General features: G+C 45.0%; 7 protein-coding genes across 7 annotated transcripts; 3 read left to right on the top strand and 4 right to left on the bottom strand.

The window, feature by feature from the left end:
- Positions 1-377: 377 nt before the first annotated feature.
- EYB26_009993 (uncharacterized protein) lies at positions 378-896 on the top strand (the record flags this gene model as incomplete). Its single annotated transcript, XM_054269238.1, has 1 exon — positions 378-896. One exon carries the CDS (start codon positions 378-380, stop codon positions 894-896), a length of 519 nt encoding a protein of 172 aa, XP_054125213.1.
- A 177-nt stretch (positions 897-1,073) lies between these two features.
- EYB26_009992 (uncharacterized protein) lies at positions 1,074-2,072 on the bottom strand (the record flags this gene model as incomplete). The annotated part of the gene is made up of 3 exons (XM_054269237.1): positions 1,074-1,825; positions 1,886-1,976; positions 2,034-2,072. The coding sequence occupies 3 exons, from the start codon at positions 2,070-2,072 to the stop codon at positions 1,074-1,076; spliced, it is 882 nt and encodes a 293-aa protein (XP_054125212.1).
- Positions 2,073-2,576: 504 nt separating this feature from the next.
- On the top strand, positions 2,577-3,573 carry EYB26_009991 (uncharacterized protein; the record flags this gene model as incomplete). The annotated part of the gene is made up of 2 exons (XM_054269236.1): positions 2,577-2,650; positions 2,703-3,573. 2 exons carry the CDS (start codon positions 2,577-2,579, stop codon positions 3,571-3,573), a joined length of 945 nt encoding a protein of 314 aa, XP_054125211.1.
- A 422-nt stretch (positions 3,574-3,995) lies between these two features.
- EYB26_009990 (uncharacterized protein) lies at positions 3,996-4,656 on the bottom strand (the record flags this gene model as incomplete). Its single annotated transcript, XM_054269235.1, has 4 exons — positions 3,996-4,047; positions 4,117-4,294; positions 4,481-4,506; positions 4,625-4,656. The coding sequence occupies 4 exons, from the start codon at positions 4,654-4,656 to the stop codon at positions 3,996-3,998; spliced, it is 288 nt and encodes a 95-aa protein (XP_054125210.1).
- A 331-nt stretch (positions 4,657-4,987) lies between these two features.
- Positions 4,988-6,511, bottom strand: EYB26_009989 (uncharacterized protein; the record flags this gene model as incomplete). Its single annotated transcript, XM_054269234.1, has 1 exon — positions 4,988-6,511. The coding sequence occupies one exon, from the start codon at positions 6,509-6,511 to the stop codon at positions 4,988-4,990; it is 1,524 nt and encodes a 507-aa protein (XP_054125209.1).
- A 3,263-nt stretch (positions 6,512-9,774) lies between these two features.
- Positions 9,775-11,995, bottom strand: EYB26_009988 (uncharacterized protein; the record flags this gene model as incomplete). The annotated part of the gene is made up of 2 exons (XM_054269233.1): positions 9,775-11,423; positions 11,488-11,995. The coding sequence occupies 2 exons, from the start codon at positions 11,993-11,995 to the stop codon at positions 9,775-9,777; spliced, it is 2,157 nt and encodes a 718-aa protein (XP_054125208.1).
- A 2,014-nt stretch (positions 11,996-14,009) lies between these two features.
- EYB26_009987 (uncharacterized protein) lies at positions 14,010-15,131 on the top strand (the record flags this gene model as incomplete). The annotated part of the gene is made up of 3 exons (XM_054269232.1): positions 14,010-14,147; positions 14,218-14,673; positions 14,748-15,131. The coding sequence occupies 3 exons, from the start codon at positions 14,010-14,012 to the stop codon at positions 15,129-15,131; spliced, it is 978 nt and encodes a 325-aa protein (XP_054125207.1).
- Between the last annotated feature and the right edge of the window lie 326 nt (positions 15,132-15,457).

Here is a 15,457-nt window from a genome sequence, read left to right as displayed (position 1 = left end):
ATGGATGTGATGGCTATAGCATTTGTCTTTTTGTCCTGGCTTTCTGGGAGATGCTACTTATCCAGGCAGCCCCTAGCAATGCTGTTCTAACACATTAATCTACCTAGGTAATATAGTGATACAATGAACAGCAACGGACAATCTATATTCCAGTATGGCGATATATGGAACGGGCCGCATGAACCGCCCTATCTGATGTTGGTTTCTGACAACAGAATCCCATTTCTATCAACTTATTAGACTTTGTAGACATAGATATGTCTCTAAAGGTACCTTTGAGATAAGGTCAGCCTAGGTGGACCATGGGAACGGTCTGAAAGTCTCTTGCCTCCACTTTGGTATTATACATTTCTATACCATCTAGGAATTCCGGTTAAATGGCTTTGAATAGACCAAGAATCGGTATTATCGTTGACCGTCATAGAGAACCTCGTACAGGGCTTAAGGTTGCTGAATTTGTCCAAAATACCCTTCAGGAAATCTCACATGAAGTCGACCTGAACATCATTGACCTTGCTGTCTGGAATTTACCTTTTTACAATGAACCTGCATTCCCATCCTACATATACTCGCCTACAGATTACACACATGAACATACTCGACGCCGGTCAATCGAGATAGCTTCCTATCAAGCTTTCATCTTCGTCACTCCTCAGTATAATTGGGTTTATCTAGCTAGCTTGAAGAATGCGATCGATTACCTTTTCAATGAGTTGAAAGGCAAGCCAGCTATGATTATAAGCTATGGAGGTCGTGGTGGTGGTAAAGCTGCTGAACAGTTGAAACAAGTCTGTCATGGGCTGCGGATGTTGCCTTTACAGAATCCGGCGTGGTTGATGTTTCCAGACAATGATTTCCAACAGCGGTTCAGCGAACTAATATCCAAGATGTTGTAAGTTCAAAGCTTTATAAAATTAGAGTGGCTTTGACTTTTTCATCCTCATTTCTTAAGCAAAAGAATAGTCCAATCTTGACAGTTTTTTGCTCTAGTGAAGTAGCTAGTAGAGGAATTATGCGGGTATATGCCATTGCTGAAACGACAAGCTTGTAAACAATACAAACCCTTATGCTTGTCAAACTTCAAAGACGAGGGGTTCTTCTCCCCTCTGCCTTCTCCAATAATTCGTAACGTCTAGAATATCTTCACATCCTTTCATCAAGAATCCCCACTTTTTCCAGAATCCCTCCGTGATCTCCCATCCACAGATATCCCATGGTGGTGACCACACTATCACACCACGGCGTTCAATTTCTGACTGTGGAAAACCTTCAAACAAGCCTCCTATGGTGTCTGACCAGAGTTCGTCTTCGTCGAATGTCCCAAGAGCAAGGAGGACATTGTCTCGCCAGCGGGGGTGCGGTATAATATCAACCCAATCTTCATGAGGTATAGTCTGTTGAAGTTTAGTGGGCCATAATGTAGGTGGAATCTGATCTGGCAATGATGGTTTAGGTAAGACGTTAAGGGTGTCTGCCGAACAAGACGTTATTGTGAGAAGAGGCGATAGAATTTTGATGTTGATGAGAGTAGCACGTAAGACGTTGTACTGAAGAAGAAGAATAAGATGATCAGGGCAGAGAGGAAAGATGACTTTGTGTGGCGTTTGCCTGGTAGGCGTGACTGTTTTTCCGTCTGCCAACAGTAGTAGTAACGGCTTGCACAGTATGCCCATTCTAGAATCCACCTCCGAGGCCGGAAGACTTATTACCGTCTGTAGATCTTCATCCCAGCACGGAATTGCAGGCCCTTCTATCTTGACCGGACTGCTTTTGGCCATGGACAAGGCCTCCTGCTTTTCTCCTACCTCTAGTGCTTTACGTCGTCCTAGGTGAAATCAGAAATGTTCCGGATTCAGCCAAGTCTTCCGGGATTGACTAGACTTACGGCGATAGGCTCTTATATTCAGTCGATTCTGTCTCTTTCTTCGTGAAACGGCATCCGTGAGTCCGGTCCAATCATCCTGATCGTTCAAGGCCTGTTACTGCATCAGTACAGCGTGCAGAATAGCCAGGTTCGACTCCACTAAGCTCACCTCGGCCAGTTGGGGCATCACCTGGAGCTGAACCGTCATTTTAGCAGGTAAGTTGCAAATTACGTTCGCATTTAAGATGAAGGAGGTCGGAGATTTACAGAAAGCAGTAGAAAATGGATGAGTTGAAGGGGCTGATAAATTGACTGCCTGAATTATATGCCTGAATGTTGAATCCTTGGCTCTTCTTTTGATTGGCTTATTTGGCAATCTAAGTGGATCAACAACCACCTCTATTCCGCTGCAAGGTTAGCGTCATGCGGCCTGCTTACACCTAAACCATTTTGGGAATTCGTTTATCAAAGGGCTAATTAAACATGTTCATCTTACAATTCACCATGCAATTCCTTGCCTGTGAACCACCGAGTCAAGTAATTCGAGTGTAGGTGGAAAATAGGCTCCAAGATGAAGTATTTAAGGAGGTCTGATGTCCGCCTGGACGGGAGGAGTTGCTCTGAGATTTACGTTTTCATTCTATCGCTGACTTAATATAACATTATTCTATAACTACTCCTCAAGAGAATTCGCATTTTCCTCTTAATACCCATGACCTTTCACCCTGATTCTCTGCCAGAACTTACTGGCAAGGTATACATTGTGACTGGAGGAAACTCTGGCATGTAAGTTCTCTGCACGATAACATTTCCATGAGCTCTCGCTCACTTTCCGCAGTGGCTATTACACCGTCGCTCGTCTTGCACAGCATGGAGCACAAGTCTATATGTGTGCTCGGTCCCTTGAGAAAGGCAATACTGCTATCAAACGCATCAAACAACTATATCCACAAGCCAAAATAACCCTTTTGCGCATCGACCATCTCGATCTGTCTAGTGTGGTCGCTGCAGCCAAACAATTCCTCTCTAAGGAAACTGCCCTCCATGGCCTAGTTAACAATGCTGGTATCATGGCAACCCCATTCGAGATCACAAAGGACGGGTACGAAGCGCAATGGCAGACCAACCATCTCGCTCACTGGGTGTTCACCTCCCATCTCCTTCCTCGTATGCTCAGGACTTCACAAACTCTTCCGAAAGGTGGCGTCCGTGTTGTGAACGTATCCTCATCAGGTCATTGGTTTGGACCAAAGAATGGGATCGACTTCGCCGACACATCTCTCCGTGACGCTAACAGTATGGCTCGCTATGGTCAATCCAAACTCGCCAATGTTTTGCACATCAAGACGCTGCACAACTTGTATGGGCCTGGATCACCTACCGCCACATCCGGTCAAGGAGAAATTTGGTGCTCGATCGTGCATCCCGGCTTGGTAGAGAGCAACCTCGGCCAACATGCAGACTTCCCATCATGGATAAAGTGGTCTGCCGATTTGTTCGGCAAACTCGGGGGGCGGTTTCACCCTGATAAGGGCTCCTGGACAAGTGTGTTTTGTGTTGCTAGTCCTCAGATGAAATCAGAACAGAGTGGAGTGTATTTTCAAAGGATTGCGGAGGTTGGGTGGCAGAGTAAGCAAGCCAAGGATGCAGCGCTGGCCGAGAAGTTGGAGGATTGGACAAAGACTGAGATGAAGAGGTGGCTGGATTGAGGAATATGCATCATATGATTTGATGAAACTAGTCAATAATGTAAATAATATCGCGGCTCGTTTTGAAAGCTGAAACCATCATCATCTTCTCACGTGCATGAATTGACATCATCGCCAGCACAACCGCGGACTGTGTAGAGTTTTTACGGTTTAGATGTCCGAGCAGCTAACCATGGAAGAAGCTACAATAAAACCTTGCAATCCGAGGAGCCATGGATGAAAGTCTAGCATATTCGATATTCATAACAAAGGAAGAATTGGTACAAAGGGACTGTATGTAATTTTTGCTGACAGCCGGACCGTCAAATCTATTACAGATCTTTCAAATCACTATGCTCATATTGTACAACGAGACCAAAAACGTAACGAGGGTGTCATCGTATTGCTGTACACTCCAAAAAAGATCAATATCCAAGCGCGATTTACTCATCGCCGGCTTCGGCACGGCCAGCCTTGGAGTTCAAGTATTCATTGCTAACCACCATGTTAGGACATTCCGAAAGAGTGTATATATATCATTCCGCCCTGAAGTATCAAACATACCGTTCAACAGCCCAGTCCATCAACGAGTAGGCCACAATGAATGGAGGAGCAACGTAGAGGACTTGATGGCGGAATCGGCGGAAGGTGTTGAAGATGGCGGTGTGCCAGAAGTTGGGGAACAGGCGCTGGCGGTTGGGAGAGAGGGTATAGGTGGCAACTCCCTTTTCAGGGCGGGCAACTAAAGTAAAGAGGAAGCTTGTAAGTATCAATTGTACGAGAATGGTTCGAAGAGCGGACAACGAGGTGATCGAGATCCAGGTACGACATCTCCGCTCGGTGATCGCGGAGGATGGGCGATGCGCCATTTCATCGCTTGAGCCGTAGAGAGTTCGCTAGATTGGATGTGGAGAATTGGGAAGCTTACTGTGACCACCCCATCCCTGCTGCCAGCTGTAGAGAGAAGTTGATGTCAGCCAATTCTTCATAAACTTCGGCTCCAGATCGCAGACTTTGCGCTACCATTGAGGAACCGAGGAACGGGAACAGGAGCCGAGAACGAGGTGCATACCTTCCGTGCTTTGGTGCGTATCCGCCACCCATTGTGAAATATTCGACGATGAGAGTGTGAGAGTGATTGAAGATGCTATAATAGGTCAAGCACTGAGGAATGGTGTTCAGGATTGATCGGGTTCTTTCGTTCGGGATGGGCGGCTTGGCAAACATCGCCCACTAAGCCTGATACGGCCAGGCGCGTCAGGCACGTGATACAGCGCGGGATTTCCAGGTTCGACCTCACAATCTCCAATCATCGCTTACTCAGTTGATCGACAAGCTAGTTACAAGAACATTGGCAAATACGTTGAATCCTCTTTCGCATTTAAAAATTGGTATCGCTATATGCAAGGAAATATTATGTGCCTTTTCCACCAAACTATCCCGATTTCTCTACATGAGATGGCTTTCTAGCACTTTTCAGCACATAAAAAAGACTCAAGACAATACCGAGTCCGCCGAGCCCGATGCCTGTATATTGCGCTGCATGATATCCTTTGAGTTTGTCGTCAAAAGTCAGCCCCCCGTTGTTGATATGCACCTCCACGGTGCCCGCGATGCCGAGACCAATCGAAATACTGTAATTCACCACAGTCGTAACCAATGACGCCGCCACACCCTGGTTGCGTCGCCCTACCGCATCGGATAGTATAACAGTTGCCGCTGGGAAGGACATATCCATGCCCCATGGCATGACCAACAGTGAAACAAACGTGAGCGCCCAGTATGTCTGGCCTATCGGGTTGATGGCCATGAATATGTTGCCTATTGTAAATGCTGAAAGTGCAATAAGCATTATCCAACCGGGCTTTAGCTTTCCCATCAAATAGGCTGTGGCGAACGCGGCGGCAAGGCCCGAGGGCGCTGGAGGGACAAACTGGGCGGCCGCTAGTAGAGGTGTAATCCCGCGAATATCCTCAAGGAACCTCCAGGTGTAGAATACCCAGATTCCAAAACTAGACCACCCACAAGCAACACATCCTAGGATAAAACAGACGTCTGTGTTCAGTGTTTCGAATGGAATCAGCGGTTGTGGTGAGACGGCAACTTCGTAGTAGATGAATGCGGCTAAAAACAGAAATCCAATGATCAACAGGACATAAACATAAGCCTTTTGCCAGCCAACTACTGGGGCTTGATTCCATGCAATGTTTACGAGGATCAAACCAGCCACACCGAGCGCTGCTCCTGGGATGTCTAGCTCCTCGAGGATCCTGGTCAATGACATATCTGCCGTATGAGACGGCGTCGAGGGCACCACCAAGTACACTATCACGGCGAGAAGCATACAATAGATAGCCATACACCAAAATATCCAAGGCCACCAGGATAGTTCGGCCAGTAATGCCGCAAATACCGCACCCACCACTGCTCCGCTCGGAGCCATGCCTCCGAAAAGAGCAAATATCAGTCGCTTCTTGTTTCCTGGTGGATAGGTCGCTCCAAGAATCGCAAGGCCGTTTGGGAACAACATTGCCGGTCCTAGTCCTTGCAGCGTCCGGGCGAAGATGAACAGTATGTAGTTGGAATAGACGCCCATACCAGCTACCAATGACCAGACCGAGAACCAGGAGAAGCCAATAAGTAACATGAGTCGATAACCAAACAGGTCACCGCATCGTCCAAAGAATAGAATGAATGTGCCGACAGTCAAGGAGTATCCGGCAATCAACCAACTCAATATTCCGGGATTAGTGACGTCGAAGCTTTCTCCGATAATGTCCAATGGCGATAGACAAGCACCCAAGGCTGCCTGGGTCATGAATTGGGCCATACATACTACAGCCACAAATATGAATTCATGTGCAGGGCTGAAAGAGTGTGCAGCAGCCCGCAAGGACTCTGTTCGGGATAACTGCGCCTCGAGGACAGGATCATCTCTTTCTGATTCGGAATCAGACATGCTGAAAATATGACTGATTGCGAAGTCAGTAGTATGTAGACCTTCCCTTGTCCCCAACTCCTAAGTCGCTCCACTACTAGCTGGCTGTAGGAAAGTAACGTTGTTATGCTCTCTTTACTCGCACTAATCGATACTGGAAATGGTTTTTCTCGTTAGTCGTACATAACCGCCGCTACCTTCAAATTCGGAGGCGTTGTAGCAAAGTCGTTTGGCGTAGCGATATGGCTTCAAGGAGGAGAGAAGGGAAAAAATTCTGCGTCATGATTAACGAGATGGTGTCCATTTTACATCGACGATAAGATAAATGCTTCGGTACACCAAACGAACCCTTGGAAATCGTCCTAAAGAGGAAATCTAGATCCATATCTCGACTCCGAGCTATATGATTGGTAGAAGCGTGGTTCGTATGGATATATGGATATATCCACAGACAATTTGTATATCCGAGAGGGAAAAACCTATCCACATCCCCTAGATGCCGAGATGCCGAGATGCCGATTAGGGCGATCCCGATGCTGTCGGGGAAGAATTTAACTCAGATATTTTGCTGGAAAATAAGGAAATTATTTCCAGCTCATAGGAAATATAAAACAAAGGGAGATATATGAGAATAAATTCTATTAAAAACGCGGGCAATCTGTCATGACGTCAAGTAGATATGTTGTCGGGACAGATCATATTTCCGCTTGTGGCAACATTTACCCGAACACTCTACCAAGAAACTCTGCGTTGCCGATTTCTCACGTATATGATCATACGGCTGCATCATACGCATTCTGACTGATCACTCCAGTGTACTGTAATAGATTCCCCGAAGTAGATCGCCATCGGTTGCGCATCTAGGTAGAGTGTGACATCCATCGCTCCGTCGCTGGCTGCCGAATCAAAGGCCTGGAGCACACCATCAATCTTGGGGCATCATCGCATGGATATATCATGGAGGGATCCATTTTCCGTGCCCGGTTGATAGCAGACTATGAATGGGCCAATAACACGTCAAATATTTGACAGCTTCAAGGGTTTTTCAGATCACTCTATGCCGGAGACCGCAGTTCGCTCAGAGTGTTTCTGCCATACTGGATATAGGCAAAACTAACCGGCTTTGAACCGTTGCATGATGATCACGGAGCTGAATGTGCGGGCGATAACGTGATGTTATCTAGGGATAATGGAGGCATGGTTCTTGCTAACATCTTAGCGAAGAAAAGGTGGAAAGTCAGGAGCATCGGCTTCCCAGCAATCGTACTGGTGCAAAGTCAATGCTCGAGCGGCTACCATATCTATTAGCATCTCCAAATACATGATCACCCAGTAATTTCGGATCGAAAACAGGACTGACGAGCGACGGACCGCCCGTATCACAATGAAGATTCCGACTTTTAGCTGCCCACAGGTGTACAAAAATTATCAGTGACTGTGCATCACCTAACATATGTGCCAGCTTCACCCCAATCGCATATCCACCGTCGCCAAAAAGACTAATCTGTGCTGACATTCCGGGAAGATTTTTCCAGTTTTTCGAGTCATGTAGTGCTAAATCAAAATCTGAGGTGAGTCGTGATAGTATCGAAGACTTGATTCTATCTTTCCAGATATGTCAAAAGAAACAGACTTCTTGAGCATATGTACAAAATGACGAGAGGGATATTGTATCGTTTTTTCCCCAGTTTTTGTTCATCATTATGAGTGATCCAGCGATTCAACTTTGGAATTTCAATGATATGCACATAATCAGATTCTCATGTCCCCAATTCTAGACAAGCTACTGACCGAGTAGAATTCAATACCATTCACGTCTACTATAGTGTATTTTGGAACCTCCTACTGCAGTCCAAGAGAAAATTTAAGTGGTGCACCATTGGACTAAACCTCTTTATGGTGCCCGCGCTGCTGCAGTACACTTGATCCCAAGTAACTCATAACTGAAATAGGCAATTCGTAGGCATGACCGATTATGAGTCATTTTGAACGCTTCAAAAACACATAATCAGGTCCTAAATATGTAACAATTGAATCTTCAATATCTTGAAATATGCGTTCGGTACTAAACGTTGTAGAATTCTGTTATGCTTATCGCTCGATTGAGTGATGTCCCACTCGCCCATGAACTGGTGGACCATCCCTCAAAGTAGCCCTAATATGACCTCAAGGATGGCGTAATCAGAAATAGTATCTTCTTTCTTCCCGATATATACCTGTCCTCCATAGCGAGATATTGGTCATTTGTATTCACCCTTAACCATAACTTATCTCGGTCAATAATCCGCATCTGTATGGATGGTTTCCCAAACTATCACGCCGGCGGAGTCGATCGAGGTCATTCTAGAAAAGAAGAGGTTAATTGATGTTGACACTCCTTTGTAATTGGCAATTATGTTCATTGGAATATAAATAGGGCCAGAATTCCGCTGAAAATTGAGAGTAGATACTTCAGATTTACAACATCTTCCGCAGATTCCAACAAAACTAGGACTCCTAGGGCTCAATGTTACTATGGATTGGAATTTATGTCTAACAAAGTGAGGCTCTTCCTTGAGTTTACCCCGTTCCTTTATTTATGAAGAAAACCAATCATTTTGCCGAACTGAGATGGATCAAGAATTTCTATTCTTGCCGTTCCGTTCATGGAGTCACTTGTCGACATCGTCCGAAATCCTTTTCACTTTCGTCTTTGATTAAGTCAATATCTTGTTTTGAGCACTTAATAACTGATATAACAAGCAAATACAGTTTCAATTTATTTATTAATCCCCGCAGGAAATCCCGAACCCAGGAATGTAGGAATTGACCTCAGTGGTCGTGCTAGGTGGCTAGACATGTATATGGACAGTTCACGTTTCGAAGGTTATTATATTTTTGTTTTAAATGATTGATAAGCTTTCCAAATCGGCTGGATACTTATCCTATATATATTTTACCTGCTTCTGTATCATGAGATCCATGCATTGAAGCTGCAAAATGTCGCGTTGATACACACAAGGCCACAGTTATCCATAGAAAAAAGCAGTCCACCCATTAGTCACCGATCTATCACGAATGACAACATCCAAATTTTGATTGTAAACAATAGCTCCGAGTACATAATAGTATTTGCTAATTAGTGATTATCCATTGTTACTTCTACCATATGTTCTAGTATACTAATATGGACTGCACATGTAGAATAGTTTTTAGAACATAAAATTCATGACTGGATCTATATTGCAAACATTCAGTGTTTGATATAACATGCTAATAACTCCAAGCAGACAAAATCAAATCGCTTATGACAATCCAGATCCGAGCGCTAACAGCAAGCCGAGGGCGGTGCTTAGGCCCGAAGAGGTAGACGTTGTCGTTTCGTTGTTCTCGTCATATTCACCAAGGTCGGTATTAGCTTGGATGCCACCAACACACTGGGCGGAGCCCCATGTTGAATTGGCTGCCAGGGCCCAAGTTGTTGAAGGCTTGTACAGAGTCTCTGCAGTATAGAAAATATGGCAATTAGCTGCCTCATACGTAAATTGTGTAGGTGTAGTGTCGTCATAGGCAGTATATGTATTGAGATAATTGATGGAACCGCTGATTGGCATAGGGAACTTGGTCAGGGGAATGGGATTAACTTCACTAAAGCGAGCTTGGTTCTTATCACCCAAAATAGGAGATCCAGATGAAATAGAGTCGGCAAGCAATGATGCTGCTGTTGTTGCCATGCTCTCAACATCTGTAAGGCCAAGAACTTCAGAACCCTTGACACCACCGATAGCCTGCATCACTCCAGCTCGCGGCCGGCCTCCAACTGCAACTGTCTTGACACCCTTTGAGACCATGTGGTCAACAAAAACAGTGCAAGTAGACGAGCAACGACCGTCTGTAAGGATTATGATATTTTCAGGTGCGAATGGGGGTGTTCGGGCGTTGAGTTCGCCACCTTCGCCATCAATGTTGATGGGATTGCTAACCGGATTGGCTTCATCCGCAAAGTTGAACTCAGCCATCAAAGCAGATACAGGAATGCCGGCTTCAGTGTAAGGACCGTATACTTCATCCCAATTCTGGAATGTTGATGTTTGATCAGGCTGTACTAATGCATTAACAGCCAACCCATAACGGCTCACCGTCGAATTGTCCGAGTTGTTGCCATAATTGAAGATGGTTCCAATAAAGTCCATTGCTTCATGTGCACGGAATCTGGTACCAGAGTAGATGGTCTCATTTGGGAAAAAGACACTGAGAAGAGCATAACCAGATACGACTACTCCGCCTCCGTTATTCTGCATATCAATAATGATCTTCTTTTTGCCGTCCTTTTGGGTTGCGTTCTGCACAAACCATTCCGCGGTGATGGCAAAGTTATATAACACATCATCAGGCAAATTACTACCGGAAGTTTCGAAGGTCGGTACACCAAGTACTGCAACGTCTTCGAGACCAGCGTCATCTGGATAGTATCCGACGATGGTATTGTAGGCCTCTTTCATCACCGGAACAGGGTATAAAGCAGGTGCTGAAGGGGTTGACGAGCTTGTATCGACTCGCGCCACCACCGTTGATCTTTTGGATGTCGTTGTACTGGATTGCGTAGAGGTGCAAATAAAGGTGTAAAGCTCGTTGCCATCAGTAAAGTTGAATGGCTGTGCCGGATTTCGGATCTGGGCTTGCACCGTGTATTGTTGTGAGGTACCATTAGCAAAGGTAAAGTTGTAGAACTCAGCCCCGCGCCACACTGTGTCTTGGGCAAAAAGCCCACCTAATGAATTTCCTTGCCCATCAATGACGAGGTTGTTGACCATGGCGTTGTAGCGGGCGTCGGGATCTTGGAGGTTTTGGTAAACGGACAAGCTTTCGAGGGCTTGGGCAGCTCCAATGTTATTAATGTACGCTAGAGGTGACATTGGAGCAGTCAATCCCTTGGCCAACCGAACTGCATCCACTGATCCACAGACTTGTGTTAACGGGCCGAATCTGAAAACTTGCAGGTATATAAAAGAACTTACCGCCAACATAGAGCGAGGGAGGGGAAGAACCGTCTGCGGAAATTGAAGCAATGCCGCCAACATCTGTGTAGAAAACAAAGGCTGACGTTGAGCAAGTGTCAACCCACAAGTGGCCATCGTTCGCAGAAGTGATGAGATCCTGAATAGATTCGTCGAACTGATACTGAGACTTGTAAGTTCCGCTGATGGCTTTTGTTCGAATGGATTGAAGTCCACCCAGCAAATCAACATTAGTTGATGGGTATGTAGCTGGGGAGTTTTCAAGAATTTCCAGGTCGGATTGAAATTGGAGGTATTTCGTGTACTCGTCGATCCATGTAACAGCAGCTTTTGAATCAAATGGCATGGACATTAAACATCCCAAAGCAAGGTCTGCTGATACGTTCGGGTCTTGATTAGATGCGTATGATTTGGCGATTTGAGCACAGGGCCCAGTAGACGTAGCCGCAAACACCCCTGACGCGAGAATGGCAAGGACACCAGCCCTCTTCTGAAGATCTCGGTACATTGTTGCTGATGCCTCTATGCAGATCTATTGAACTGAAGTAGAAGATATGCGAAGTGATGATTTAATCTGTCATCTCAAAAATCTTGGCCTGGACATTGCTTCCTTTTACGTTAATCTTTGCCGTGCCCAATGAGGCTTAGGAACGAGTTTCTGGCAGTAATATTTCCAATGGGCACACTAGTCATGTTGACCCACTGTTGGGGCCTTACAGGTTCATATCAGCATCCGCGCTGAATGGTTCCAGCATCTAAGCCTTCTACGGGGTACTGGCGCTATTCTATCATTAGCAACAGGGCGCGGTTTCGGCATAGGGCATAGTAAGTTGGCACGGTAGAATAGGCAGACCCATAGGTATTATGTGAGAAACCGAACCTTGACTAGGTAACCTGTAAGATATTAGCGGTCTACGGCTGAGATATTATCTAGGCCTCTGGTACCTGATTCCAACTACCAGAAGCCATGCACTGTGGTTAGTAATTACGGTCCGGAGTAATCATAACTGAAATCATGACAGCTCTCCAACAGTTAACACGTTTGAGAATAAGCTGACAGCTCATGGGAAAGTTGGAAATGAATAAGCATTAGTTAACAGTTTGGCTATAAGCACTAATTTGTTACCTAATTATAGACAACGTAGGTCTATACCGTCTCGTTTACCGATTGACCCAGGTAAGAGACCTCGTGTGGTATGATATCCATCACCTCCGGAGTGAGAGAGAGAGCAATCCTGAAGCCCCTGAATAAAACAGAACAACGCAACGCAATCTAGTTACGGAAATGTCTTCAGCAAGACAAACCTAAGAGCTGACCGCAGAAATTATTACTGGCAAATTCATATAGCTAAGGATAGTTGTCATAGTTCTACGTAGTAGATGAGCGGGCAAGCTAAGATTTCAGAATCATTCACTGGTAAACTGATGGCTAGGAGTGGGTATCAGCTGAACATTTGCTAATTTGCACTAACCGGTATGTAGGAATTCTGTCTTAGTACTTTTTCGCACCTTCTCTGGTGGATTAAGTAGGGTTAATTCTTCATGTTGCAAGGCAGGTTTCTCCTAATCACAATATGATTAGGATATTTTTCCGGCATAGCGAAGCAATGAGATGTCTAATCTCAGGAACTGGAGGATCATGACCCTGTAGGGCTGTGTGATAAAATTACCGAGTATGGTTAAATAGCTTAGGTAGCCCCCGTAACTAACGCCTTTGAGGCGAGCAGCAAAGTCAATTTCTCAAAAGCTTTCTCCAAGCAGGGTTTAAGTAGTGCTTCATGTGTTTCAGCTTTGATGCTGAACTCTGTGTAGCTAACATTTCGGATTATCTCCATGGTCTACCTAGCCTATCGGGTTAAATCCATGTCAAAATTACTACGTATACAGCGACGTTCTGCTATTCAACCATGGTACTCAGAGTTTGAGTTGTCTGGATAGTGAAACAATGCTGCAGATGTACCATAGTTGAAGCTGTATTATTGCCTTGAGAACTAGACGGTGTAATATCGATTTTCAAGTTAGCTGCTGACAGCACGTTAATTTTGCAAATCAGAAAATAACCACACCCAACAATTTTCATTCCAGGTCATGCTTTGAATATGTTTAGATTAAGAGGTAAACATACTAGGCAAGCCACGGGTGTGCTATGCTTACGCTTCGCCCCGTTTGTTAGTTAATATACCGGTAGCATAGCGGGATCCTGTGGGTTAATTCTCAGCCTCGCAGTGCCCTAATTAAAGAAAGCGGAGTCTAGATGTCGCGCTATATCCGTACACTATGCTGAGATAATACAATTTCTGTGTGGTCGATAAGCTGTTGCGCGTGTACGAGAATTGCTATATACTTGAGTGTGTTTCCTGATTACTCTTTATCAGAATACAACAAACTCATATTCCAATCTCATCCATACGCCAACTCCAAAACTCGTACCAGACTCGAATCAGTCATCATTTCTTCCAATCACGTCTTTTATATCTCTTCAAGATTTTATTCAACGTTTTGAACTCGGCTTCAAAACTACAATGGCTAGATTAGGCCGAGTAGCCGCAGTCCTTATACCATGGCTCTTGACAATCGCATCTCTAGCTTGGCTCTCCACGGTCATCATTAGTTCCGTCTATACAAAGCAAAAATCAGGAAACAAGCTATACTTCGTTAGGGTCAGTAATTTCGTCCGAGTAAATTGATCAAAGAGTGAGAGTGCCAATTAACTATCTTTTGCGCAATCAGGTTGACCTTGCCAATCTCACAGATCCAGATGTGTCCTCTCAGCTCTCCTCAATGGCCTCTTTGGCCCTGAAAAACCTCACTGAAGCAAAAGATCTTCTATCCGACCTCCAGAAAGCTGAGACGGAGTCCCAAATTCGCGATTTCTATGATATCGGATTCTTGGGATACTGTGCAGGAAACAAGACCAGCAATGGCGACTATATCGTGGACTACTGCTCTCCTGCAAAGCCTATGTTCTGGTTCGATCCAGTAACGGTCTGGGGACTCAATGGCACGGGAGCCGAAGCTCTTCTTCCAGACGCCCTTAAAGATGGTCTCAAGGCATATGAAAAGGCTTCTACATGGATGTTCGTAGCCTATGTTATTGCATTTGCCGCCACCTTTGTCGAAATCCTGGTGGCGATTTCGGCATTCTTCAGTCGCATTGGAAGTTTGTTAACAAGCTTGATTTCTGGCGTGAGTACACATTTTCATCTATCGATTTCACGTGCGGTCCCAACATCGGGACTAACTGATATCTTTACATTTAGGTCTCCACCATCTTCACACTCTTAGCTAGTATTACAGCCACGGCATTGTTCATTACATTAGACGGCGTATTCACCACCTCACTAAAGGAATATCAAGTACGCTCCATGATCGGTACTCTTCTCTTGGTATTTACATGGCTCGCAGTTGCTTGTTCTCTCGTCAGCGGCATGTTCTGGGCTTTCACTTCATGCTGCTGCTCAGGACAGTCCCGAACTAAATCCGGTCAATACATTATTGTGGAAAAGGCACCTACTTATGAACGTGTGGCGTTTGCCTATACGGGATACGATGGTCCTGGTGAGCCTATGTTGGGCGGATACCAAGCCCATGTCACACCAAGTGCATATGAGCCTTTTAGACATGTACCTGACAACGGCGCTTGAACTCAAAACGGTCGCCGTGGCTCATGGATGTTTTATAATGTATGAAGATAGGTATACGATTCTTACGGTTTCAATGATGGTCAAATGTCTCAAGACTCTTATGGATCGGGCGAGATAACATTTGGTTTGTTCTCAGATATTTCGATTATCATGAATCATGACAACCGAATTATTCACTTTATGCGAGTGTCAAAGCATATTGTTCATGGATTATACGGTTTAATGTTTGTATTCCATCAACTTTCTTAAAGATTTTTACCATAGAAATGCTTTGTTAAACTTCAAGATAGATTAATTTAATGGGATCAAAACAGGTAGCGAGAAAG

The sequence above is a fragment of the Talaromyces marneffei genome, chromosome 8, assembly GCF_009556855.1.
Source record: "Talaromyces marneffei chromosome 8, complete sequence".
In the NCBI taxonomy this organism is placed as follows: domain Eukaryota; kingdom Fungi; phylum Ascomycota; class Eurotiomycetes; order Eurotiales; family Trichocomaceae; genus Talaromyces; species Talaromyces marneffei.
The sequence above is the reverse complement of the archived record's forward strand: the minus strand, read 5'-3'. Positions and strand labels throughout refer to the sequence as shown.